The following is a 25,988-nucleotide window of genomic DNA, read 5'->3' as shown; positions in this document are numbered from 1 at the left end:
GGGACAAAGGAAGTGAATGATATGATTGGATGAATTGATTAAGAGAAACAGTAGCTAACTGCTTGGTTGTGGAAGGTAGTGGCTCTCGGTTGTGGGGGAAAAATGGGGGACCAGAGGAGGGAAGGGAAATTGGGGAGTGGAGTTCAAAAAAATGAATGATATGATTGGTAGTTGCTAGTTGAAATGAAAAAGGCTTTTTTTTCTCTTATTTCAAATGGAATTTGTGCCCTACCCCTACGTATTTTTTTAGAATTTTAGTTTACAAACTAACTTAAAAAATTACGTAATTCTTGATATCCTTTCTAAAAAAACTCTGGAAACATACTTAAAATTATATCAAAATTGTATATATATTATAGGAATTTAAGGGGGACAGTGGAGCCCGTGCCCCCAATGCCCCACCTTAAATCCGCAACTGCTTTATGATTTGATCGCGGACAAAAACAATGGTCCACAACCAAAAAATCTGAAGGCCCCAGCATTTAAATTATTTAATCAGAAACCATGATGCCCGAACAACTAACAATAATTGAGAAAGTTACTGTAAACATGCCAATACAAAAGCTTACGATTTGTCAGAGAAGACCTCCACGTCTACGCGGAATAATTGTTAATGCTCCTTTCTTCATAACCAATTATACTAGCCTAGATAAGATTACCAGTTCCTGGCTGCATAAAACCTTCCATCAAAAAAACCATCTTGATCTCAACACTGAATCCACGGCAGCAAAAATGGCTGACGCTCTTATTAGTTCAACAATTCAGGTCACCTTGGAAATGGCACTGTCTCTTGCCTCTGATAGGATTGGTATGTTAGTTGGATTCAAGGAGGATTTGGCCAGCATGACCCGTTCTCTACGCTTGATCAAAGCTTTCTTGACTGATGCTGAGGAAAGGCAGCATAACCAGGAGACGGCAGTGCAAGAATGGTTGAAGAGTCTCGAGGAGGTTGCTTATGATGCTGACAACGTGTTGGATGAGCTTCACTATGAATCTCTTCGTCACCAGGTGGAGTCCCGAAACCGACACAAGCAAAAGGTATGCTGCTTCTTCTCCTTCTCTAACATTAATCTTGCTTTTCGTTGGAGGATGGCTTCTAAGGTCAGGGACATCAAAGTTAAGTTGAATGGCATCTATCAAGATGCCCATGGATTGGGACTGGTCAGTAGGCCAGTCTTGACAGCTACCCTCCCTGCTGCTCCTGCTGCTGGAGACACAAGAAATCGGCAGACCGACTCAGTTGTTGCTCCAATGGTTGGAAGAGCCGATGATGAATCAAAGATAGTGAAGATGCTGTTGAGCCCGTCTGAGAAGGTTGTTTCTGTTCTTCCCATAATTGGTATGGGAGGTCTAGGCAAAACAACTTTGGCTAAATCGATATACAACAATCAGCAAATTGATGGGCACTTCGACAAAAAGGTTTGGGTTTGTGCATCAAAAAAAGTTCCAATAGAGGAGCTTTTCAAACTCATATTAGTGCATTTGACAAAAGAAAAGGTTGAAGTAGATGTTAGGGAAGTCATCGTTGAAAAAATTCAGAATCAACTTGGGGGAAAAAGATATCTCCTAGTTCTTGATGATGTGTGGGATGATAATCATGCATTGTGGGATGACCTTTTCACCACCTTGAAAGGACTCAATCCAACTGATGGAAGCTGGTGTCTTGTCACTACTCGTAGTGGTCAGGTGGCAGGTATTGTGTCTGGAGCTTTGCTGATGGATGATGAAGCCTATGCCTTAGGAAGGCTACCTGATGATCTTTGCTGGTCTATCCTAAAAGAAAAAGTAGTTGGAGGGGGAGGAGTACCTTACGAACTAAAAGCAATTAAAGAGAGAGTAATCAAAAGATGTGATGGTCTACCATTGGCTGCAAGTGTAATCGGAGGTCTATTACGTTTAAAGAGAAAAGAGGAGTGGCAATCAATTTTGGAGAATAGGCTTTTGAGTTTTAGTGGAGATGAAGATCGTGTCATGCAAATACTTAAGTTGAGTTTTGATAATTTGCCATCTCCATACATTAAGAAATGTTTTGCATATTGGTCTATATTTCCTAAGGATAGTGAGATAGAAAGGAATATGCTTATCGAACTTTGGATGGCAGAAGGTTTCCTCCAAGCAGATGTCAACAGCCAAATGATGATGGAGGAAATTGGAATGAATTATCTGAGAATTTTATTGCAGAGTTCATTGTTTGAAGAAATAAGATATGATTGGAAAACATATTATAAGATGCATGATTTGGTGCATGACCTTGCAGAGTCAATGTCAAAGTCTACCAAAGTCATTAATAATGGGGATACATATACAGTAGACAACGATAATCAGATTCGTTACCTTACAATAGACTCATTTGTTGGTGCAGAAGACAGAGAAAAACTTTTGGAGAGTCTATCAGCTTCGCTTCATACATTGTTTGTAAAGGGTGACTTATCTGATGACATGTTAATGAAGTTGAAGAACTTGTATGTTTTGAATTTGTCTCGTGGAGAAATTGAGGAGTTGCCAATCTCAATTGGCAAATTGATACATTTGCGGTGTGTTGACCTTTCGGAATCTGCAATCCGTATTTTGCCGGATTCCCTTTGCAAGCTTTATAATCTGCAAACATTGACGCTGAGTTACTCAGCGGTTGATGATCTTCCGAAGAGGATGTCCAATTTGATTAGCTTGAGACATCTTCATTATTACAAAAGTGATAAAGAATTTCAAATGCCGCTAGACATGGGACAACTAACTTGCCTTCAGACACTAAAGTTCTTTAATGTGGGTCTCGAGAAGGGTAGACAAGTTAGAGAGCTTGGATGCTTGAAAAACCTCAAGGGCAGTTTGGAGATACGCAATCTTGAACTAGTAAAGGATAAGGAAGGAGCTGAAAAAGCATGTCTATCTGAAAAGAAAAATCTATCTAAGTTGCGACTTGAGTGGACCTACAATCGAGAAGGTGACAACCACGACGAAGATGTGTTAGATGGCCTTCGACCCCACCCAAATTTGAAGGAGTTGTCACTTTCGAATTTCATGGGGGATCAATTTCCTCGATGGTTAATGGATTTGTCAACAACACTCCCTAAGTTAGCGAGTTTGGAATTTAATTACTGCAACAGATGCAGAGAACTGCTTCCCCTACAAAACTCTACGTCTCTTAAACAGCTGGAGATTTGGGGTTGCCGTGGGTTGACGAATCTGCCCGGTGACATGCTACACTCTTGTATCTCTCTCCAGAAGCTTCGAGTGACTTATTGCGACAATCTTATCTCCTTTCCACTTGATTTGCAACGAATGCCTTCTCTTTTGGAGCTGGAATTATACAGGTGTCCCAAACTGAAAACAAGTATGACGCCCAAAGGATTTGGCTTCCTAACCAGTTTACGGGAGCTTATCATTGGTCCCTTTTCAGATGATGATGATGATGAAAATTCTTCAATTTATAATGAATTTGATTGGTCTGGATTGATATCCTCCTCCTCCTCCTCTTCGTCATCCGCACTCCGTCGATTAGAATTATTTGGGTTGCCACACATGGAGTCCCTGCCACATCAGCTCCAATACTTGACCACTCTCACGTCACTAACGCTACATGACTTTGGAGGTATAAAAGCTCTGCCAGATTGGTTTGGAAACTTTGCGACTCTTGAAGAACTGGATTTATTTGATTTCAAAGACCTTCAACATTTACCCTCTGAGGAGGCCATGAGAAGTCTCACGAAATTAAAAAGTCTATCGGTTTCTGGTTCTCCTCTGTTACAAGAAAGATGCACTCCTAAGAGCAGCGGCCCTGACTCCCAGTGGTCCAAAGTTACTCATATTCAATAACTAGACATAAATGGTTAACAGTTCATCTTCAAATCGAATTCAATCATGTAAGACTGCCTCCTGCCTTATAATCAATCTCTTTGTCGTTTTGAGATTTGCCTTCTCTTCACCACCCCATTTTGATTAACCTTCTTCACAATTTTCTCTTCTTCCTTTTTCTAGTCCTATTTATTATCTTTCAAAGCTACACCATTAGCATTCCTTAGCAGGTCCAAAATATTGGTGCTTTTCATTACTCCTAACAACATAATACTCTTGTAACCATCAATTAGCATGAAACAAAGCACCTATCCTGCTCCCTGCTTTGATGTATTACTATAACTCTGTTCATATTCTGTTCCATGCTTTGTTTTTGTAGGATTGACCGAACAATAGCTTCATGAAATTATCTGAATTGTCTTGTTAGATTTCTTGCTCTCTACATAATATTTGAGTTCGAATTTTCTGTATTGCGGTGAACTTAGGCTCAAAGTTTAACTAGAAATCTCCATTGGCTACTAATTACTCGTTGAATTGCATAGCCAGTATCTTGGACAGAAATGTTTATGATGGCACTCTTTTCTTTCATATTGCTGTCTCAGATAGCCAACACCTGATATCCTTATCGTTGGAGCTTGTACACTATCAATCTATCGTTTCAACCACAAGGTCTAGCAGTAAGAATTTACTTGCTATATTAGTACATTACTACAAGTTTGCTTTTTTTTTCCTGGCTTCTTGTCCTTGAAACTAGTTGTTACTTAATCGCAGAAAGTTTTCGGTCTGTGTTCTGATTGCTCAATGACTGTCAGCTAGCCTATATGAGCTGCTCGGAAAAAATTTCTTGCCCCCACTTATCGGATGCTTTTGAAGAGCCATCATTGCTAGGAGTTTCTGATGATTCTTATTTACAGTTTGATGATCATTACTAGAGAGCCAGATTGACCATTAGAGTTTTTGCTAACTTTCAAGAATTGTCCGCAAGTTATCATATCTAAGCCGGATAATTATATGTATATAGGATCAAGTCTTATTACCTGCTCATCATCTTTAGGGTAAAAGCAACAAAAAAAAAAAATTACTTTTGTAAGATTCCCAGCTCAAGAAAATGTAATAGAACTTCATTTTTCATAATTATAATGCAGGAACAACCTTTCTTGAGATTTTAAATCTATGGCTTTCATCAAACTCAAGTATACACACCACCATTTACTGTGAAAATTTTATTTACTTTTAAATTTGCTTGTAAAAAAGAAAAGATAATGCATTATATTCATGGAGTAAAGCCTCAAATGAAAGTATGTCCAAGCACAAAAAATTGTGAACTAGCAACCGCAGACAAAGATTTTAGACTTTTTAATTTATAGCTTCTTTTGTTTCTGTAGGAGAACGTACTCCAATGAAACTCGTATGATGATTTCTATTTATTACCTTATGTGAGATGGTAACTAAAATGATTCAAGTTACAAAAATTTGAAAGTTTATGAGGATCTGCTTCCAGGGATGTTGTCAAGCAATACAATAGCAGGAATTTGAGAGGATTCCGTTGTGCACCTTCAATTTGATCACAGGTCGCAATTAGAGATCTAAATTTGTTGATTGTACTTTAGTTTGTTGAAGGTAGAAGTCTGCTTTGCTGAAATTTCCTTGTCTTAGAGGGTCTGAAATGTTTAACTGCTGTTAGCAAAGAAAACACTATCACTTGCTATAATGTCACAGCACACACTCAATACACAGACACATAGCACATAGAATACGCATCACGGCTCACAGTTGGCACTTCTAGCTCCTCCCTGAGAAACTCAGTTCATCTTCCAATCAATTCTTTTTGGTATAATTTTGGCTTTTTTAAGAGCCACTTCCAGATGTAAAGAGTATATTTGATGAGCATTTTGATATTTTGGTTCTAGCACATGGTCCATTTCACTTCTAACTCAATTATAGATTGCAGATATTTAAGAACAGATTATTTGGTGTGGACAGCCAAGCATAATCTGATAGCTTAAGAATATTTGCACTGAGTTTCCCGCCATTGCTATCTTTCAATAAAAAGTTGCAGTTTTATCTGCTCACCACATATGTCTGCCACTGTGATTTGTACATTGATTCCGAAAGTTGAGATTCTATGGGACAAAATGGTTGCTCTGAACTTTCACCTCTTGAAAATGCACCTGTCATTTTATCATCTTGCTGTAAACCATCTGAGATTTGATCTTCTCTACAACATCTCTTAGAGATGGGATTCAACTCAACTTTCCCTAGTTATGATCTCTCAACATGAGGACACTTGTCAATCGACAAATTCTCTCTGCCCCTTGATTGTTGAATTGGTGTTGGCAAAGGGACTGGTAATCTATGATGCCACTTTTTTTCCCTTAAAATTATCCTAACTTATGATTCAACATTTCTTCAACCATGTAATATTGAAGTTTAAGCAGTTTGATTCTCAATTTTTTAACTAAAACCAACAAAAAAAGGACATATTCAAGTCATTTTTTGAGATTGCCAAGGAAAATAGTGCTGCTCCTGCAATGAAGCTCCAGAGACTTGGCAGATTATCATTTGTTGAAAACTTAATTTTAACTGTGATGATTTAAATTTTTGAGCATCAAATAGTATAATTCGCAACTCTTGGAATTTGCCTTCATGAAGATTCTTGAGCTGTCTCTGCCTGTCATGCTTGCTAGCTGCCCCTTCTCTTTTCATTTTTTTGGAGTTTTGGACACGAACTAGAACAACTTTCATGACACTACCTGGTATCTATAGACTGAGAAGAAAGATTTCATATCTGCTTACCAATTTAGGTTTTAAAACAAAGATAAAAGCTTTTTTTAAGCTTTCCGTAAGATTTGTTGAACAGAAATGTCATGCAATTATCTAAAACTTCTTGTTAGCTTTATGATCTTCTACACACTGTCCTGAGTTTGAGTTTTCTATTTTGCAGTGGTATTAGGCTCAGAGCGCCCGGGGGACCTCAATGGCTTAATTACTTCTGTACATATCAATATCCTGTTATTCTTTCTTCAACCGCATCATTTTCAAACTGGAGACAAACATATAGAATGCACTCTCTTTTGCTTCTAAGTGACTGAGATGGCCAAAGTCTGAGATCTACATTGTGAAAGTGGTGCCTTCAAACTGTTGGTCATGATATGAGGTAGCAATTCACTGATTATGGACCTCAATTGCTTTTCTGTCTCAGACTGCTTGCCTCTCAAATTAGCCGCAATTAGTTGCAGAAAATTGTCAGTCTATCTTGTGACTACTTATCGTCTGTTAGTTGGCCTCCACAAGCTGATCACCACCCTTCTTGAAGTTGTAACTTAGCTCTATTACATATAACATGATTTTGTGAGTTTGCCTGTTCTCTTTTTGCAGTTAAACATAGTACGTCTAGAATGATGCTGTTACTTTATGATTCATAGTTATTCCTTAAGAGACCCAGACACTAGCCGCTACACTAATCCCACAGTTGATACCCATCTCAAAATTACTCGGTCTATATGATGTTGAGTAAATCTTACTTATGTTAGTAGATCTCTTAAATCCTAAAAAATGAAAAAAAAAAAAAAAAACATGAAGTTGTTCTTTTCAATTTTGTTTGGTGTCTTTCTTATGCTTTTGTGTCATAATTGAGAGTCATATGTCCTAAATAACATTACCATCAATAGGAAATGGTTCCATGTCTTCATTGGACGATTTAGTTAATATATTGTTTCAGCAGTTAATAACCAAATGCACAAGATTTTCTGGGTTATCAATGCAAGTTTGGCACAAAACAGAAGTCAAGCAATTCAACTAATCAGGTAACAATGTGGAAGAAATTAAGAATTGACTTTACTTTGTTTGTCATGTATATCAGCTAATCTGTTGTACGTTATGATTGCACCTATTCAAATTGCACTTTTCAGATTAGTTTACATATCATGTGCAGTAAATTTGTGAACCCTCTTCCACTCCTTAGACCAGCAATTCTGGCCACACCAAATTAACAAGTCTGTACGTTTGTGGTTCTTCTCTATCTATTGTCTATCTATCTATCTATCTATTATTATTATTACTATATAAAAGGCATGATGAACCTTTAGTGTGAGTGTAAGTAAAAATTGGTCTTAGTTTTTGTGATACCAATATTACCCTTGACACTAATAAATGGACAAATTACATTGCATTTCCTTAATAATTAATAAGAATTATGCTAACCGTTACAAAGAAATATTTTTTGAATTGTGATAATTCTGGTTAATTAAACCAAAAAAGAAACAACCAATTCATTGCATTTCATCAATAATTAATATCTGTTATGCTAACAATTACAAGAACGAACAACATTCCCTTGAGTTATAGAGAATTAAATCAAAAAATGAAGAACAAATTTTATTTATAAATTATAATAAAATATGGTGAATCTTAGTGGTTAATAGTGTAAGCAAAAAATGATATTAGTTTTTGTGATGCCAAAATTACACTCCTCTCTAATAAATGAACAAATTGCATTGCATTTCATCATTAATAAATAATATCAAACATGCAAGCAGTTACAAAAATGAAAGATTCCTTGCAAAGAGTTTTATGTTGGGAATTTATTTATTTAAATTGTAATAGAGATTAAATTTAATGAATTTTATCAGTCATATTCCTGTAACAACTATCAGTATTAAACTATAATTTATGAATATTATATTCATCAATGCCAATCATAATAATAATTACAAAGGTGAAACATCCCTTTGAATTATGGTGAATTACGCCAAAAAAAACATTTTTTTTATAAATATCAATTTCAAGGAGTACTTCAAAGATGAATAAAAATATATCCAAGTCCAGTTTGACTATAATATAATAAATAATTTTAATGTCTTACAATTTTTAATCATATAAACACTATAATCATAAAGCATGTCATCAATAAGAAATGCAAATAAGTTTCACTAAATCAAAACATTTCTCTTCAAAGTTAAGCTATTTAAATTCGAACAATGGAATTTCAATATATTTAGATACTATTATAATTACAATAGTACAATTGATCATTTTACAATCCACAGCTAGCAAAGAGTAGTAATAATTAGAAAGTCTCACTAAAACTAATAAACATTTCATAGACTGATTTAAAGGGGAGCAACAAATTATTAAAAAAAATTAAACTCAAATGGCATAAAAATGAACATTTAGGTCATCTAAATTTAACCAAAATACAAAAAATATTGATATTGTTACAAAATAAAAGTGCTTTTGGAACAATGAATGGTTTATTGCTTGTACATTTTGTGAGGACTCGAAAATTTATATTATTTTTAAATCCCTAATTTTGGGTAAAATAACTATTTATTTGGATTTTTGCCACGAATAATATTTTCTAGCCTTATTAGACCGAAGTACATGGTTTTATAAGATTCGTTATATTTTTAAAGCGTCTCATTTCAAAAAAAAAAAAATTTATTTTCTTAAAAGCTTGTTTAGCGGAAAAGTGAAAACGTGTCTAATCACTTTAGTCATTTGGGAGTACAATAAGCTCAAAAATTTGAGACCTATACAATGGTCCTAAAATAGACAATTTTAGGTTTAAACACACAAGTAATAGCTAGTGGTACGATCATTATAAGAATTTCTCAAAGGTTTCAATTTTATTGCGCCTAAATTAGAAGTACGTGTTTTCACGTGCGCGCTTAATTGAGGGACTTTGGACCATTATTTTGGGACAATTAAGAATGAATAATATTTATATGAATGTAAGTGCCCTAGAGGTTTAGTGCACTAGTGCAACAAACGTAAGAGAAATCGAACACAAAACGCGCGCGTAGGGCACTAGTTGTAATTGATTTGACGTATTTAATATATTAGACGTCAAGCATCTTATGTACGCAAAGGAACCAGCAATCTCATTTCATTTCTGCAAAGCTTCATGGCCGGAAAGCAGCAGCAAAAGGGACAACCGAAACCTTCAACATTTCTTCTTCCAAATCTCATGCAAATCACCACCAAATCTTCTAAAAATTTAGCACCACTTAGCCTAAGTCTTGGACAACACATTTAGCTGGAAAAGGGAGGAGCTTTCACGGTTCTTCAAGCTTCAAAGGGGCCGAAACTTCTGTCCTAACCAGCCATCAAAGTAGGTAGTAATCAATCACCTTAAACTTGTCTTTTGGAGTTTGATTTATGCCTTTGAGCTAGAATCGTCACTTTAGTAGCTTGTATTGTTGGGAAAAAGTGGGCTCTATGAATTCCCACTCTTGGGTTGTTGCTGATTCTGTGCTTGCTGAAGTTTATGATGTCGGATTAGTGTTTAAGTTAGTGATTTGCTGAAGAAAAACTGCTGGAAACTCACGTTGAGTGCAAAGGCCAAGTTGGACCATTTTACCCCTGCTCTGTTCGGTCACTTTAATGCAGAAATTTGAGGATTTAATGGCTTGATTATGTTGTTTACATGTTGTAGAAGTTGTGTACAAAATTTCGTTGAAAAATATTGAGTTTTGGTTGATCAAAAGAATTTATTTTCCAAAGCTAGTAATCTGGGAAATGGTTGCCGTCGTAACCAGACCAGTGTTCGTGTTTCGTCCATAACTCCGTACTCCGACGTCGAAATCAAGTGCCGTTAGCGGCATTTGAAACTAGACGTTCCCATGTTTCCAACGGTGTATAATGTACATTCTGGTTTTATGTGTGTGAGCCACACCATTCATCTGAAGTCGGCTGTCCTGTTTCTCCGTTCTGCCGAAATGATTTGATGATGCTGCAACTTTAGGCTTAATTTCGAACCAGTTGCATGCTGAAACTTGAAACGATTTCTTCTGTGCAATTTTAGCCCTGTGAATGTGTGAGAGCCCGTAAAAACCCTAATATTTTTCTTAGGGTTATTTCCCCTTTAATTGCATAATTTTGCATTTTCTGGCTTAGAAATATTTTCTGAGAGGATTTTATGAGCAGTTATAGTTTTAAGAGGATTTTTCTAGCATTGGAGAAATTTTAGAAAATTAAGAGTAAATAGTGGACGTGGGACCCACTAGTGCGAAAAGTTCGGAAAAATTCGGCCAATAAGGTTAAGTTTCGGATACTGTGAAAATTTTATCGGGTGTTAAGTGATAAGTAGAGTGGGTGAAGTGATTGATGTGAGAGAGAAAAGAAAGATAGGAAGGCATTTAATGAGATGCCACATGTCACTTTCTCATTGGTTATGACTTAAGAAACACTATTCACCTTTTGACATTTTTTTTGACTTTTGACCCAACTAAGTAAATATCCAAAAATTCACCAAAAATCATCATTTTTCTTCTCTTGTTGGCCGGCTCTCCTTAGCTCAAGAAGGAAGGGAACTTCTCCATTTTTCAAGCTTCCACTTGGTCCAATCTACCACAAACCAAAGCCTAGAGTTGATTTCACTCCATAAAAACTTTCCTTCTAGTGTTAGTAAGTAGTTTGGTGAGATTTGTTTGAAGGCCTAAGGTGCTCCACATCATCCTCTCTCTTGTTTCTTGGTAAGTGAAGCTTGAAACACCCTACTACCTTTAATGATGGTTATATGATGCTTAGAAGTGGCATGAGTGTGTGAAAATGTGATTTATTTCTTGATTTGAAGAGTTATGGTGAAGTTTTTATTTTATTGGGATTTTTTCTGGTTTAATATGATCTTGATGTTGGGGGCTTGTATGATGAATTGTAATGGTTGGAAATGACTCTAGTGAGTGTGAATTATGGTTAAATGCAACTAATTTTGGATTTGGTGTGAAATTGAAAAGTTAGGGTTCTTAATTCCCCAATTCTGTCCGGTTTTTGATCACTGGGTTAGAGGCCGAATTTGACTTTGCTCAAAACATGAAAGTTGTAGGTATTGATGAGGTTGATGTGCCTGTAAAATTTCAGGTCATTTGGATTAATGTAGAATGAGTTATGACGAAATTACTGTAGCTGTTCTGCTTTGAGCAGAATGCGAAAACTGCGATAGTAATTGGCCATTTTGACTGGAATTGGTTTGGATTTTGGAGTTGGTGTCTTCTGATGAAATGTAGCTGAGTGTCTTAGCTAACATATTCCTTTGGAATTTCGGCATTTGGACTTGTAAGGACTGAGATACATTGATTACAGTTTTTTGTGTTTTGCGAACCTGTTTTAGGAATTCTGGGTTAGTATTTGGCATTTTCGACCTAGTTAAGCTAGGAACTGGATTGAGTGCCCTTCTACATTGTTGTAGCCCGGTTTCATAGCTTCGAAACGGGGGGTCTTACACCCCCAACCGATAACCGTAGTGAAATTGACGCCATTACCGCATAATAAGGGCAAAACAGTTTTCTATTTGGGGCCAAGACTAAGGCCATTTTCTAATTTCTGGTTTGCTATTATGCACATTTATGCATATGAAACCCTATTGGGGTTGTGTTTAGCGTTGCTATAGGACTCGTTATCGAGTCTCATTGCATTTGTTGCGTGATTCTAGGGCGTGACGATAGCTCACGACGTCTTGGTGACCACGGTGTATGAAACACCACTTTCTCACTTGGTGAGTATACTACTCACTTGATGGATTACTATGTGGCTTTGTTAAATGTTATGTGATGCCTTAGTGGCCTACTTGGATATTGAAATTGATCAAGGTGAGGGTGTACTTGACCGCCCTCACCTCTTTTGTTATTGTCACTGAATGGCTACCGTTTTATTGCATTACTGAACTTGATATATTGGTTGGTGAATTCCATTTCATGGAAACTGAATTGATGTCGTTTGGACGATGTCCAACGGCCTTACTGCATTTATGAGCTCAACCCCGTATGGTAGTTAATTGGATCGAGCCGGCGAGGGCTTGGTCGTGAAAATTATCATGCCACGGGGACTGTACTGGGGAACCTTGTGGTAATGAGACCCTTGGTTCCGGTAAACTCGAGTATTACCAAAAACTACTGAAATGAAGTGCGGGCCCGGTTGGGGTATGTTAGGTGGAAGGATTGGAAGTAAAGGGTGGTCTACGGTTTGGTACTTTTAACATTGACGGAGAGTCAATGAGGTTGGATCAAGATTGCAAGCGTGGAAATGGGCTCTTGAGAGCCGACCGTATCCTTTTACCGTTTTGCTTCATTGCTCATTTGTGCACTTTAAATGAAAGTTCATTCTTATATGACTTTGATTGCTTATTGGGTGGTATACCACTGGGCTTTAGCTCATTCCGTGTTATTTGTTTTCCTTACAGGGTGATAATTACTTTTGAGAATGAATTGGATAGTCAATTGCCGAATTGAGCATGTAAATGTCTTTTGTATTGCTCTTGAAGTGAAACCCTAATGTATAACGGGTTCATTTCCTTTTGATAGGCAAATCGAATGTGTACTTCCTTAGTGAATGGTTTTGGCTTGCCGTTGTGGCTTGTAAATGGCTAATGTTATGTTGTATATGTTTTCGATGCTTGGTTGGGTTTCGGACGGGTCGGTTGCTATTCATGGCCGACTCTGGAGTTCGTTTCTTTTATTTTGGGATATTTTGCCCTTTTTCCTTGTTGCGCGAGTTATAAGTCTCAAAACGGGATAGATTGCTTTATACTGCACCGTTAGTCCTGGCGAGAGCTGGGCAGGCAGTCCGCTAACCTCTTTGGTTCGCCTTAGAGGAAGGTGGGGCTGTCACAGGTGGTATCAGAGCCTAGGTTTGAATTAGCCTGGGTGTTATAGGAATGCTTGACTTGAGGATTTGATTGTTTATGCCTATTAAGTTTATTCATGTGATTTTCCTTTGTTATAGGATGGATGCGAGTGGTGATCCGAGTGACCGCCCGGCAGGAGATCGTCCTCGTAGCTCGCTGCCGCCAATTAAGTATCAACTTAGGCAGAAGGGGGCCGTGGTGCGTTGGAGCCCGGCCAGCCGCGTTCGACAATGTAAGTGTCGTAGCAACTACGCCTATCCGAATACACTAGTATTGGCGGTGGCAAAGGAACGTGAGGAGTTTGCTAAGGATAATACTAAGCTGGAAGCTGTGGTTGCTGCGTTGGAAGCTGAGGTGACTCAGGCTAAGGCAACCAATGAGAAGCAAGCCGCACGTATCATGGAGCTAGAGTATGACGTGCATGATGCCGAGGATCGAGTTGAGGATCTATGTGATCAACTGAGAGATACACGTGAGCGCGAGACCAAGAGAGCTCGCAAGGTCAGGGGTCGTGCTGAGGCGATCCTTAACCTATGCGACGACGGACTCGAGGAGTCTAGTGATGAGGCCTCGTGCGCTGGGGCCGAGGCTGGGGAGGAGTCTACCCCGTCGCCTGGGTCCCAGACCCCAGCGACTGATTAGGCCTTGATCTTAGGGCACCTTTTGGATAGTGGTGGTTTTGAATGTACATAGGGATAGGGATAGAGCCTTAGCTAACCGTTTTGGATGTAGAGTTAGCTACATGTAAATCTCTTTTGATAGGCCTATCCTCAGGTGGATCTTTTGTGTACGTACGTGCTTTGGCCGTACCTGACTGACTGCTTGTATATATGTGTTTGGCATGTATGCTTGGACTGTATAAATGTGTTTTTGTGAAAAACTTAAGTGTTACTTATATGCTTTGTTATTGCTTTGGTTTAGTACTTTTGCCTAGACCAAGTATACCTAATGGAAGGAACACGGAGAGGAACACGGAGAGGACGGGGACGTGGGCGTGGTAGGCAACCCACACCGGTTAGGGAAACTGGGGAAGCTTCTACTGGCCCAATTCCTGAACCCCAAATAGACCCCAATGCTCAAATAGCTGCCGCTATGCAGCAAATGACAAACCTACTCGCACAAGTAGTGCAACAACAGGGCCAAAACCCAAACCCTAACCCTGGAAACCCCGGAAACCCTGGCCATCATATTGAGAGCGAAGATAGAGCACTAGAACGTTTCCAAAAGTTTTCCCCGCCAAAGTTTATTGGGGGACCCGATCCTGATATTGCTGAGAAATGGCTGGAGAAGATGGTAGACATATTCGCGGCCTTACACTATCCGGACGAACGGCAGGTGACTTTTGCCGTGTTCCAACTCGAGGGGGCTGCCCGTTCCTGGTGGAACGTAATTAGGCAGAAATGGGAGCGGGAGCAGACACAGAGGATTTGGGTGAACTTCATCCGAGAATTTAATGCTAAGTTTTTCCCTCCTCTAGTCCAGGAAAGGAAGGAGGACGAGTTTATCCGGCTCCGGCAAGGGGCTCAGACTGTGGCGGAGTACGAGAGCCAGTTTACCCGCCTGTCCAAATTCGCGCCTGAACTAATTATGACCGAACAACGACGCGTGAGGCGCTTTATTCAGGGCTTGAACGTGGAGATCCAGAAAGATCTCGCAGCGGCTCAAATCACTACTTTTAGCGAGGCAATGGAAAAAGCCCAACGGGTCGAGAGTGCACGGCTTCAGGTCCGAAACTTCCAGGCTAAGAAGCGTGGTTTTCCTGGGAGTACATCTGGGCAAGGTGAGAAGAGCACTCCCTCCAAGTTTGGACGAGGAACTGGGGGTGGACGACAATCTGGAACAGGCAGAGGGACTCCGTTCAGGGGCGGCCAAGTTGGGCGAGGACAGAGGGGGAACACCCAGAGTGGCTCGGCATCGGCACCTCGTGGTCCCTGTGGGCACTGTGGAAAGACAAACCACACCGAGGACAATTGCTGGAGGAAACTGGGGAAATGTCTGCGGTGTGGAAGTGCGGACCATCAGCTGGCTACATGTCCGGTCCTGAAACAAGATGGAAAGGGGAGTCAGCTACCGCCGAGGACTAACACTGGACCAGCCAAGGGAGACGGATCCAAACCTAAGGTGCCAGCTAGGGTTTATTCCTTAGAGCCCCATCAGGTCCCAGATTCTTCCGAGGTGGTGGAAGGTACGATCCCTATTTTCCACCGCTTTGCCAAAGTTTTAATTGATCCCGGTGCCACTCATTCGTTTGTTAACCCTGATTTCATGTGTGGCATCGATATAAAACCTGCTAGCTTACCATATGACTTAGAGGTTAGTACACCTACGGGGAATCAACGTTTGGTGACTAGTATGGTCTATAGGGATTGCGACGTATGGGTAGGTGAAAGGAGGTTTTTAGGGGACTTGATTAGCTTATCCATTAAGGGGTACGATGTGATTTTGGGTATGGACTGGTTAGCCAAATATAACGCCCAACTGGATTGTAAAACGAAAATAGTTGAATTTCGCATTCCTGGCGAGGCAACCTTAAGGTTAGATATAAGGGGTAGGTTAGCCTCATCTGCTCTCATTTCGGGCATTCGAGCTAGGAAATTGATAAGTAGAGGGGCACAAGGATTTTTGGCCTTCTTAATTAATACCCCTACGGATAAGTTAAAGGTAGAAGATGTAGCCATAGTGAGGGACTTTCCGGATGTTTTCCCTGATGAGTTAGTGGCTTTACCTCCGGAAAGAGAGATAGAATTCCGAATAGATCTTTTACCTGGAACTGCACCTATCTCAAAAACCCCTTACCGAATGGCGCCTGCAGAACTTAAGGAGCTTAAGTTGCAACTGCAAGACCTTTTGGAGCGGGGATTCATTCACGAGAGTGAGTCTCCTTGGGGAGCTCCGGTCCTATTTGTGAAGAAAAAGGACGGAACGTTGAGGATGTGTATTGATTATAGGGGGTTGAACAACGTGACCATCAAGAATAAGTATCCACTGCCTCACATAGACGAGTTGTTTGACCAGCTGTAAGGAGCAGTGGTCTTCTCGAAGTTGGACCTCCGACAGGGGTACTACCAGTTGTTGATTAGGAAGGAGGACATTCCGAAGACTGCTTTTAACTCGAGATACGGGCATTACGAGTTTGCCGTTATGCCCTTTGGATTGACTAATGCTCCCGCCGCCTTCATGGACTTAATGCATAGGGTTTTTAAACCCTACCTGGACCGATTTGTCGTGGTGTTTATTGACGACATTTTGGTCTACTCTAAGTCACGCGAGGAGCATGAGAAGCATTTGAGAATGGTATTGCAGACATTGAGGGAACATCAGCTGTATGCCAAGTTTAGTAAATGCGAGTTCTGGTTGGAGAGAGTAGCGTTTCTAGGGCACGTGATCTCCCACGAAGGTATTTCGGTGGATCCGGCGAAGGTTGAGGCCGTGACAAATTGGAAAAGGCCAGAAACTCCCACGGAGATTCGCAGCTTTCTAGGGCTAGCTGGGTACTACCGACGGTTTATTAAAGATTTTTCCAAACTGGCAGGACCTTTAACTGACTTGACAAAGAAGCATGGCCAGTTTATCTGGAACGGCCGATGCGAAACAAGTTTTCAAGAATTAAAGAAAAGATTGACCATGGCTCCAGTACTGGTCTTGCCCAATGGAGTGGACGGGTTTGTAGTATATGCGGATGCATCGCGAGAAGGACTGGGATGCGTTTTGATGCAGAACCGGAATGTGATTGCTTTCGCCTCTAGAAAATTGAAGCTTCACGAGCAGAACTACCCGACTCATGATCTAGAATTAGCCGCAGTGGTGTTTGCTCTGAAAAAGTGGAGGCATTACCTATACGGGGTGACCTTCGAAGTGTTTTCGGATCACAAAAGTCTTAGATACCTTTTCTCCCAGAAGGAATTAAACATGAGGCAACGAAGGTGGATGGAATTTCTGGAAGATTACGACTGTACGATCAATTACCATCCGGGAAAGGCAAATGTGGTAGCAGATGCCTTGAGTCGTAAGGTGCAAGTAGCAGGGCTAATGATTAAGGAGTGGGGTTTGCTAGAATCCGTGTGCGAGTGGAAACCCTGTCTAGGGAGCCATAAGGTGATATTTGGCAATGTTAGGGTTACCTCCACTCTACTGGAACGTATTAAAGAGGCACAAAAAGAAGATTTGATGGTACAGAAATGGAAAGAGAAAGTGGATAAGGGAGAAACTACGGACTTCAATTTGAGTCCTGAGGGTATTTTAAAGTACCGAAACCGAGTGGTGGTACCAAAGGATGAGGCATTGAAAGCAGAAATTCTGGAGGAAGCTCATAGGTCTAAGTATACAATCCATCCGGGTAGCAGTAAGATGTATCAGGACCTGAAAGGGACCTATTGGTGGGATAATATGAAGAGGGAAATAGCTCAATACGTGCAGAAATGTCTTATTTGCCAGCAAGTGAAGGCAGAGCATCAAAAACCATCGGGTCTGTTACAACCCTTGGAGATACCCGAGTGGAAGTGGGAAAACATCACCATGGACTTCGTTTCCGGTTTACCGAGGACACAAAGAGGACACGATGCCGTTTGGGTGATCGTTGATCGATTAACCAAGTCGGCCCATTTCTTGCCGGTGAACATGAAGTACTCAATGGACAAATTGGCTCGACTGTACGTGGATGAGGTTGTAAGACTACACGGTGTTCCTGTGAGCATCGTCTCTGATCGGGATCCACGATTTGTGTCTCGGTTTTGGCAGAAGTTTCAAGAAACCCTGGGGACGAAACTCAATTTGAGCACTACCTACCACCCGCAGACGGATGGCCAGTCAGAACGGACAATTCAGACGCTCGAGGACATGTTACGAACGTGCATTCTGGACTTTGGAGGCAATTGGGGTCAGCACATGACCTTAGTCGAATTTGCATATAACAATAGCTTCCATTCGTCGATACAAATGGCTCCGTATGAAGCCTTATACGGACGCAAATGCCGCTCGCCGATTTACTGGGATGAAGTTGGTGAGAAGAAGGCACTAGACCCGGCAACCATTCCATGGATGGAAGAGGCTCAAGAGAAGGTCAAATTGATAAGGCAACGAATCCAAACCGCTCAAAGTCGCCAAAAGAGCTACGCGGATAATCGAAGAAAAGACTTGGAGTTTGAAGTTGGAGACCACGTATTTCTTAAGATCACACCTTTACGAAGTCTCACAGCAGGTAAAGGAAAGAAACTTCAACCGCGGTACGTCGGACCCTACAAGATCCTGCAGAGGGTTGGAGCGGTCGCGTATCGATTGGAACTACCGTCTAGTCTATCTCGAATCCACGATGTCTTTCACGTCTCGATGCTAAAGAAGTATCATCCAGACCCATCTCATGTGTTGCAACCGGAGGATATCGAAGTAGATGAATCACTGGCCTATGAAGAGAAACCGGTTCAAGTACTTGATCGAAAAGTCAAAGAGCTCAGAAACAAGAAGATTCCACTAGTGAAAGTACTATGGAGAAACCACGGAGTGGAGGAAGCTACTTGGGAAATGGAAGAGGAAATGCGAAAGAAATACCCAAACCTTTTCGGGAATTAAGGTGAGAAATTTCGAGGACGAAATTCTTTTAAGGGGGGAAGAGTGTGAGAGCCCGTAAAAACCCTAATATTTTTCCTAGGGTTATTTCCCCTTTAATTGCATAATTTTGCATTTTCTGGCTTAGAAATATTTTCTGAGAGGATTTTATGAGCAATTATAGTTTTAAGATGATTTGTCTAGCATTGGAGAAATTTTAGAAAATTAAGAGTAAATAGTGGACGTGGGACCCACTAGTGCGAAAAGTTCGGAAAAATTCGGCCAATAAGGTTAAGTTTCGGATACTGTGTAAAATTTATCGGGTGTTAAGAGATAAGTGGAGTGTGTGGAGTGATTGATGTGAGAGAGAAAAGAATGATAAGATTGCATTTAATAGAGTGACACATGTCACTTTCTTATTGGATACCTTTTATGAATCACTATTCACCTTTTGACATTTTTTTTGACTTTTGACCCAACTAAGTAAATATCCAAAAATTCACCAAAAATCATCATTTTTCTTCTCTTGTTGGCCGGCTCTCCTTAGCTCAAGAAGGAAGGGAACTTCTCCATTTTCAAGCTTCCACTTGGTCCAATCTACCACAAACCAAAGCCTAGAGTTGATTTCACTCCATAAAAACTTTCCTTCTAGTGTTAGTAAGTAGTTTGGTGAGATTTGTTTGAAGGCCTAAGGTGCTCCACATCATCCTCTCTCTTGTTTCTTGGTAAGTGAAGCTTGAAACACCCTACTACCTTTAATGATGGTTATATGATGCTTAGAAGTGGCATGAGTGTGTGAAAATGTGATTTATTTCTTGATTTGAAGAGTTATGGTGAAGTTTTTATTTTATTGGGATTTTTTCTGGTTTAATATGATCTTGATGTTGGGGGCTTGTATGATGAATTGTAATGGTTGGAAATGACTCTAGTGAGTGTGAATTATGGTTAAATGCAACTAATTTTGGATTTGGTGTGAAATTGAAAAGTTAGGGTTCTTAATTCCCCAATTCTGTCCGGTTTTTGATCACTGGGTTAGAGGCCGAATTTGACTTTGCTCAAAACATAAAAGTTGTAGGTATTGATGAGGTTGATGTGCCTGTAAAATTTCAGGTCATTTGGATTAATGTAGAATGAGTTATGACGAAATTACTGTAGCTGTTCTGCTTTGAGCAGAATGCGAAAACTGCGATAGTAATTGGCCATTTTGACTGGAATTGGTTTGGATTTTGGAGTTGGTGTCTTCTGATGAAATGTAGCTGAGTGTCTTAGCTAACATATTCCTTTGGAATTTCGGCATTTGGACTTGTAAGGACTGAGATACATTGATTACAGTTTTTTGTGTTTTGCGAACCTGTTTTAGGAATTCTGGGTTAGTATTTGGCATTTTCGACCTAGTTAAGCTAGGAACTGGATTGAGTGCCCTTCTACATTGTTGTAGCCCGGTTTCATAGCTTCGAAACGGGGGGTCTTACACCCCCAACCGATAACCGTAGTGAAATTGACGCCATTACCGCATAATAAGGGCAAAACAGTTTTCTATTTGGGGCCAAGACTAAGGCCATTTTCTAATTTCTGGTTTGCTATTATGCACATTTATGCATATGAAACCCTATTGGGGTTGTGTTTAGCGTTGCTATAGGACTCGTTATCGAGTCTCATTGCATTTGTTGCGTGATTCTAGGGCGTGACGATAGCTCACGACGTCTTGGTGACCACGGTGTATGAAACACCACTTTCTCACTTGGTGAGTATACTACTCACTTGATGGATTACTATGTGGCTTTGTTAAATGTTATGTGATGCCTTAGTGGCCTACTTGGATATTGAAATTGATCAAGGTGAGGGTGTACTTGACCGCCCTCACCTCTTTTGTTATTGTCACTGATTGGTTACCGTTTTATTGCATTACTGGACTTGATATATTGGTTGGTGAATTCCATTTCATGGAAACTGAATTGATGTCGTTTGGACGATGTCCAACGGCCTTACTGCATTTATGAGCTCAACCCCGTATGGTAGTTAATTGGATCGAGCCGGCGAGGGCTTGGTCGTGAAAATTATCATGCCACGGGGACTGTACTGGGGAACCTTGTGGTAATGAGACCCTTGGTTCCGGTAAACTCGAGTATTACCAAAAACTACTGAAATGAAGTGCGGGCCCGGTTGGGGTATGTTAGGTGGAAGGATTGGAAGTAAAGGGTGGTCTACGGTTTGGTACTTTTAACATTGACGGAGAGTCAATGAGGTTGGATCAAGATTGCAAGCGTGGAAATGGGCTCTTGAGAGCCGACCGTATCCTTTTACCGTTTTGCTTCATTGCTCATTTGTGCACTTTAAATGAAAGTTCATTCTTATATGACTTTGATTGCTTATTGGGTGGTATACCACTGGGCTTTAGCTCATTCCGTGTTATTTGTTTTCCTTACAGGGTGATAATTACTTTTGAGAATGAATTGGATAGTCAATTGCCGAATTGAGCATGTAAATGTCTTTTGTATTGCTCTTGAAGTGAAACCCTAATGTATAACGGGTTCATTTCCTTTTGATAGGCAAATCGAATGTGTACTTCCTTAGTGAATGGTTTTGGCTTGCCGTTGTGGCTTGTAAATGGCTAATGTTATGTTGTATATGTTTTCGATGCTTGGTTGGGTTTCGGACGGGTCGGTTGCTATTCATGGCCGACTCTGGAGTTCGTTTCTTTTATTTTGGGATATTTTGCCCTTTTTCCTTGTTGCGCGAGTTATAAGTCTCAAAACGGGATAGATTGCTTTATACTGCACCGTTAGTCCTGGCGAGAGCTGGGCAGGCAGTCCGCTAACCTCTTTGGTTCGCCTTAGAGGAAGGTGGGGCTGTCACAGGTGGTATCAGAGCCTAGGTTTGAATTAGCCTGGGTGTTATAGGAATGCTTGACTTGAGGATTTGATTGTTTATGCCTATTAAGTTTATTCATGTGATTTTCCTTTGTTATAGGATGGATGCGAGTGGTGATCCGAGTGACCGCCCGGCAGGAGATCGTCCTCGTAGCTCGCTGCCGCCAATTAAGTATCAACTTAGGCAGAAGGGGGCCGTGGTGCGTTGGAGCCCGGCCAGCCGCGTTCGACAATGTAAGTGTCGTAGCAACTACGCCTATCCGAATACACTAGTATTGGCGGTGGCAAAGGAACGTGAGGAGTTTGCTAAGGATAATACTAAGCTGGAAGCTGTGGTTGCTGCGTTGGAAGCTGAGGTGACTCAGGCTAAGGCAACCAATGAGAAGCAAGCCGCACGTATCATGGAGCTAGAGTATGACGTGCATGATGCCGAGGATCGAGTTGAGGATCTATGTGATCAACTGAGAGATACACGTGAGCGCGAGACCAAGAGAGCTCGCAAGGTCAGGGGTCGTGCTGAGGCGATCCTTAACCTATGCGACGACGGACTCGAGGAGTCTAGTGATGAGGCCTCGTGCGCTGGGGCCGAGGCTGGGGAGGAGTCTACCCCGTCGCCTGGGTCCCAGACCCCAGCGACTGATTAGGCCTTGATCTTAGGGCACCTTTTGGATAGTGGTGGTTTTGAATGTACATAGGGATAGGGATAGAGCCTTAGCTAACCGTTTTGGATGTAGAGTTAGCTACATGTAAATCTCTTTTGATAGGCCTATCCTCAGGTGGATCTTTTGTGTACGTACGTGCTTTGGCCGTACCTGACTGACTGCTTGTATATATGTGTTTGGCATGTATGCTTGGACTGTATAAATGTGTTTTTGTGAAAAACTTAAGTGTTACTTATATGCTTTGTTATTGCTTTGGTTTAGTACTTTTGCCTAGACCAAGTATACCTAATGGAAGGAACACGGAGAGGAACACGGAGAGGACGGGGACGTGGGCGTGGTAGGCAAAGACGATTCCAAGGACTTTTAGTACTTTGGAAGACGATTCCAACGGTACCAAATTTATGAAGTTTTGATTTGTAGAAAAGAAATTATGATTTTTCAAAGATTTGACCAAAAATCGAAAATTCTGAAATTCCAAAGGAAATCCGCGAAGGAACTATTCCACAGAATCCGGCCAGAAACTGGCCGGATTGTCGGCCGGATTAGTGGTGAAGTTTGAAAAAAAAGGAGGTTAGCCACTGCCTCCAATCCGGCCGGATATCCGGCCAGGTTCCGGCCGGATTGTGGCGTGGCCAGATCTCTTTCGATTTCGATCGTTCGTTTTGCAATCGTTTTGCTCGAACTCGTTTCCAACCAATGATTTTAAGGATAATAATCCGATTTTTACTCGAGTCCTGCACCCTTTTGAGAATCCAACTTCAAAGACAAGTCAAACGAAGTTTTCAAACATTTCCGAACCTTACTCGTGTTCAATCTTTCTCACCACTTGGGGACCTATAGTAATTATTTACTATTCGATGTTCAGGCACGCACGAGGACCTCCAAGAGGACCCTACCGTGGAAATTTGAACTCTCCCTCCAACCTACTTGCTTGCATAACTGGTGAGTGTCAAGTGTATGCCTACTTGAACTCTAAAGTCTTGATTCATGGTTGACTTACCTGATTACATGCTTAGTCTATTTGATTTTAAAAAAAATGGAGTCGAGTGTGTACTTAATCGCACTCGTTCTCATTTGGCACAAATGACTCATGTCTAACATGATTTGCTTGGTTTACATGACTTGAAATGCCTGCTTAAACATGTCAAATGCTTGAATACATGAAATGGTATGCTATGATTGCATACGTCGATGGAGTGAATCTCCTCGACATTTACATGATACATGGGGGATGCCCAAACTCATAGGCCGACCTTGGAACTCGAGCCGGCATGGGTTTGGTCGGGAACCTCGGTGAACCATGAGATTCACATGATAAGCTTGATCTATTGAGAGATCTCGCTTGGCATACTCGTAAAGTATCGCCTTATAAATGTCGTGCGGGCCCGAAGTGGTGTATAGTGGACGGATGAGAAGTAAGTGGTGAACTACGGATATGAAAATATCAACCCGGTTGACGGAGAGTCATCACGGGGAGATATACAAATGACATCGGCAAATGTGAAATTTAGCTCCTGAGAGCTTCTATATCCTTGAATTGTTTCTGGTTACGCTTTGTTGGCGTTATTAATTACTTGCAAGCTATTACCTGAATTGTTATTTGGACTTGTTATCTGAACTATGTGTCTGCATGTGTGTTCTTGGCCTCACGAGCGTTTTGCTCACCCTGTAGATTTGTTTTCCTTAACAGGTTTGAACTCGGAGATGAAATGGAGAAACCCTCCTGATGTACTTTTGTTTAGGGTTTGCTATTACTCTTGGTTATGCCTTTGGTTTTGGACTGTACTTTTGGTATGAAAATGTAACCTTTGGACGAAATGTAATCTGTATTCTGACGCTCCGCATTTATTGTATTTAAGTTATTGGCTTGTGTTGTGTTGTCCGGCTATAAGTTTAATGGAATTGCTTGAGTCCTGGCGAGAGCTAGGCAGGCGTCCCGCGGATACCCTTTGGTTCGCCTTAGGGAGAAGTGGGGACGTCACAGTTGGTATCAGAGCGCTAGGTTAGAGATCTATATGGGGAACATATTAGATACTCTACCTTAAGACTCAATATGGGATGACTTAGTCATACCTAAAATGAAACTCGGGGCGAACTAGCAACTAAGTTAGTTTTTCCTAGAGTAATATTTGGAGACGGATTAGTGATTGGGTAAGCATGCATTACAGGATGTTCAAACTAAATGGAGATTTAAATTCTAATCCAAAAGGTGTTATTATGTTGCAGGGATGGAAAACGGAAATGGAGTTCCGGCAGCTAACGGAAATGGCCATGCTAATGGCCATATAGCGCCTCCTAGGCCTATCTTCTATCGAGTTTTGGCTGGGGAAGCTCGAGTACGCTACTTCCCATCTGACAGATATCCCCGATGTGCTTGTGGGGTGACCTTTACTTACCCAAATTATGTTGTACTGGCCTTGGACGACGAGCGTCGTCAGTTGGTGACTGCCAACTTAGACTTACAGGCTGAGGTGGACGAGCTTCGACAGATGGTGAGCGCTCAGGGCGAGAGGGTCGCCGAGCTTGAGGAGGTGATTGAGGGCGAGGTTGCCACATCTGCTGTGGTTAACGAGGAGCTCCAGAGCACTAGGGCTCAGCTTACTAGGCTGAGAGAGGAGGTCCGTAGTCGGGCTTCCGATATTGTAGCTGATGCCACTAGGCTAGTTGATGAGGCTATGGGGGTAGCCCAGGATTCTGAGGAGGATCCGGAGGAGGATCCTGAGGAGGAGGTTCCTCCTGGTAGTCCTGCTGCGGACTAGGTCTAGCTTGATCAACCTCTTTTGACCCTTTTGACTAGTATTAGCAGGGGTGATGCTAAGTGCTGAGGCCATTGTATTTTGCATGACTGTGTTGCCTATTTCTGAGGCACTAGCTTTACTTTAGTCTTCTGTGACTAAAAGTACTCTTATGGCACCTGTGTGTTATTATTTTGTGACTACTCCATGACTTGCTAATTGTATGAACTGGGTATGCTAATTAATGTAAATTATTGTTAATTCCAATGTTTTCTTGATTGGTTCCTGCTTTCTATTTTGCATCACATAATTTATTTATTTCTTGCACTGGGTACGCCTAGGTCATGGAAGGACTAAGAGGTGGTCGAGGCCGTGGTCGAGACCGTAGTCGAGGTCGTGGGCAAGGGACTAGACAGGCCCAACCTCAAGGGGGTGACCAGGGATCGGCAACTGCACCGATCCAAGATCAGGAAAATATTGAGAGTAATCAAGTGGCTACTGCCATTAATAGAATGACTGATATCCTAGAGTGTTTGGCTGATAGACAGGACCCTGGACCGTTCAACCAACCTGGGGGTCAGGAAAGAGGAGTGGATAGAGCCTTAGAGAGATTCTTGAAATTTAACCCGCCTAAGTTTCTTGGCGAACCTGATCTTGAGGTGGCGGAGAATTGGTTGGAAAGGATGACCAATATATTCGCTGCTTTAGATTACACTGAGGATAGACGAGTGAATTTCGCTGCTTTCCAATTTGAGGGAGTAGCCCG

At 41.1% G+C, this 25,988-nt stretch overlaps 2 protein-coding genes across 2 annotated transcripts; both read left to right on the top strand.

The window, feature by feature from the left end:
* Positions 1-504: 504 nt before the first annotated feature.
* Positions 505-2,968, top strand: LOC113774350 (putative disease resistance protein RGA3). The gene is made up of 2 exons (XM_027318896.1): positions 505-2,850; positions 2,942-2,968. The coding sequence occupies exons 1-2, from the start codon at positions 505-507 to the stop codon at positions 2,966-2,968; spliced, it is 2,373 nt and encodes a 790-aa protein (XP_027174697.1).
* Positions 2,969-3,030: 62 nt separating this feature from the next.
* On the top strand, positions 3,031-7,089 carry LOC113776266. Its single transcript, XM_027321384.1, has 2 exons — positions 3,031-3,860; positions 6,737-7,089. Exon 1 carries the CDS (start codon positions 3,046-3,048, stop codon positions 3,811-3,813), a length of 768 nt encoding a protein of 255 aa, XP_027177185.1. The 5' UTR covers positions 3,031-3,045; the 3' UTR covers positions 3,814-3,860; positions 6,737-7,089.
* Positions 7,090-25,988: the final 18,899 nt, after the last annotated feature.

Source organism: Coffea eugenioides, chromosome 6, assembly GCF_003713205.1.
Source record: "Coffea eugenioides isolate CCC68of chromosome 6, Ceug_1.0, whole genome shotgun sequence".
Classification (NCBI taxonomy): domain Eukaryota; kingdom Viridiplantae; phylum Streptophyta; class Magnoliopsida; order Gentianales; family Rubiaceae; genus Coffea; species Coffea eugenioides.
Note: the sequence above shows the minus strand (reverse complement) of the source record. Positions and strands in the feature narration are given on the sequence as shown.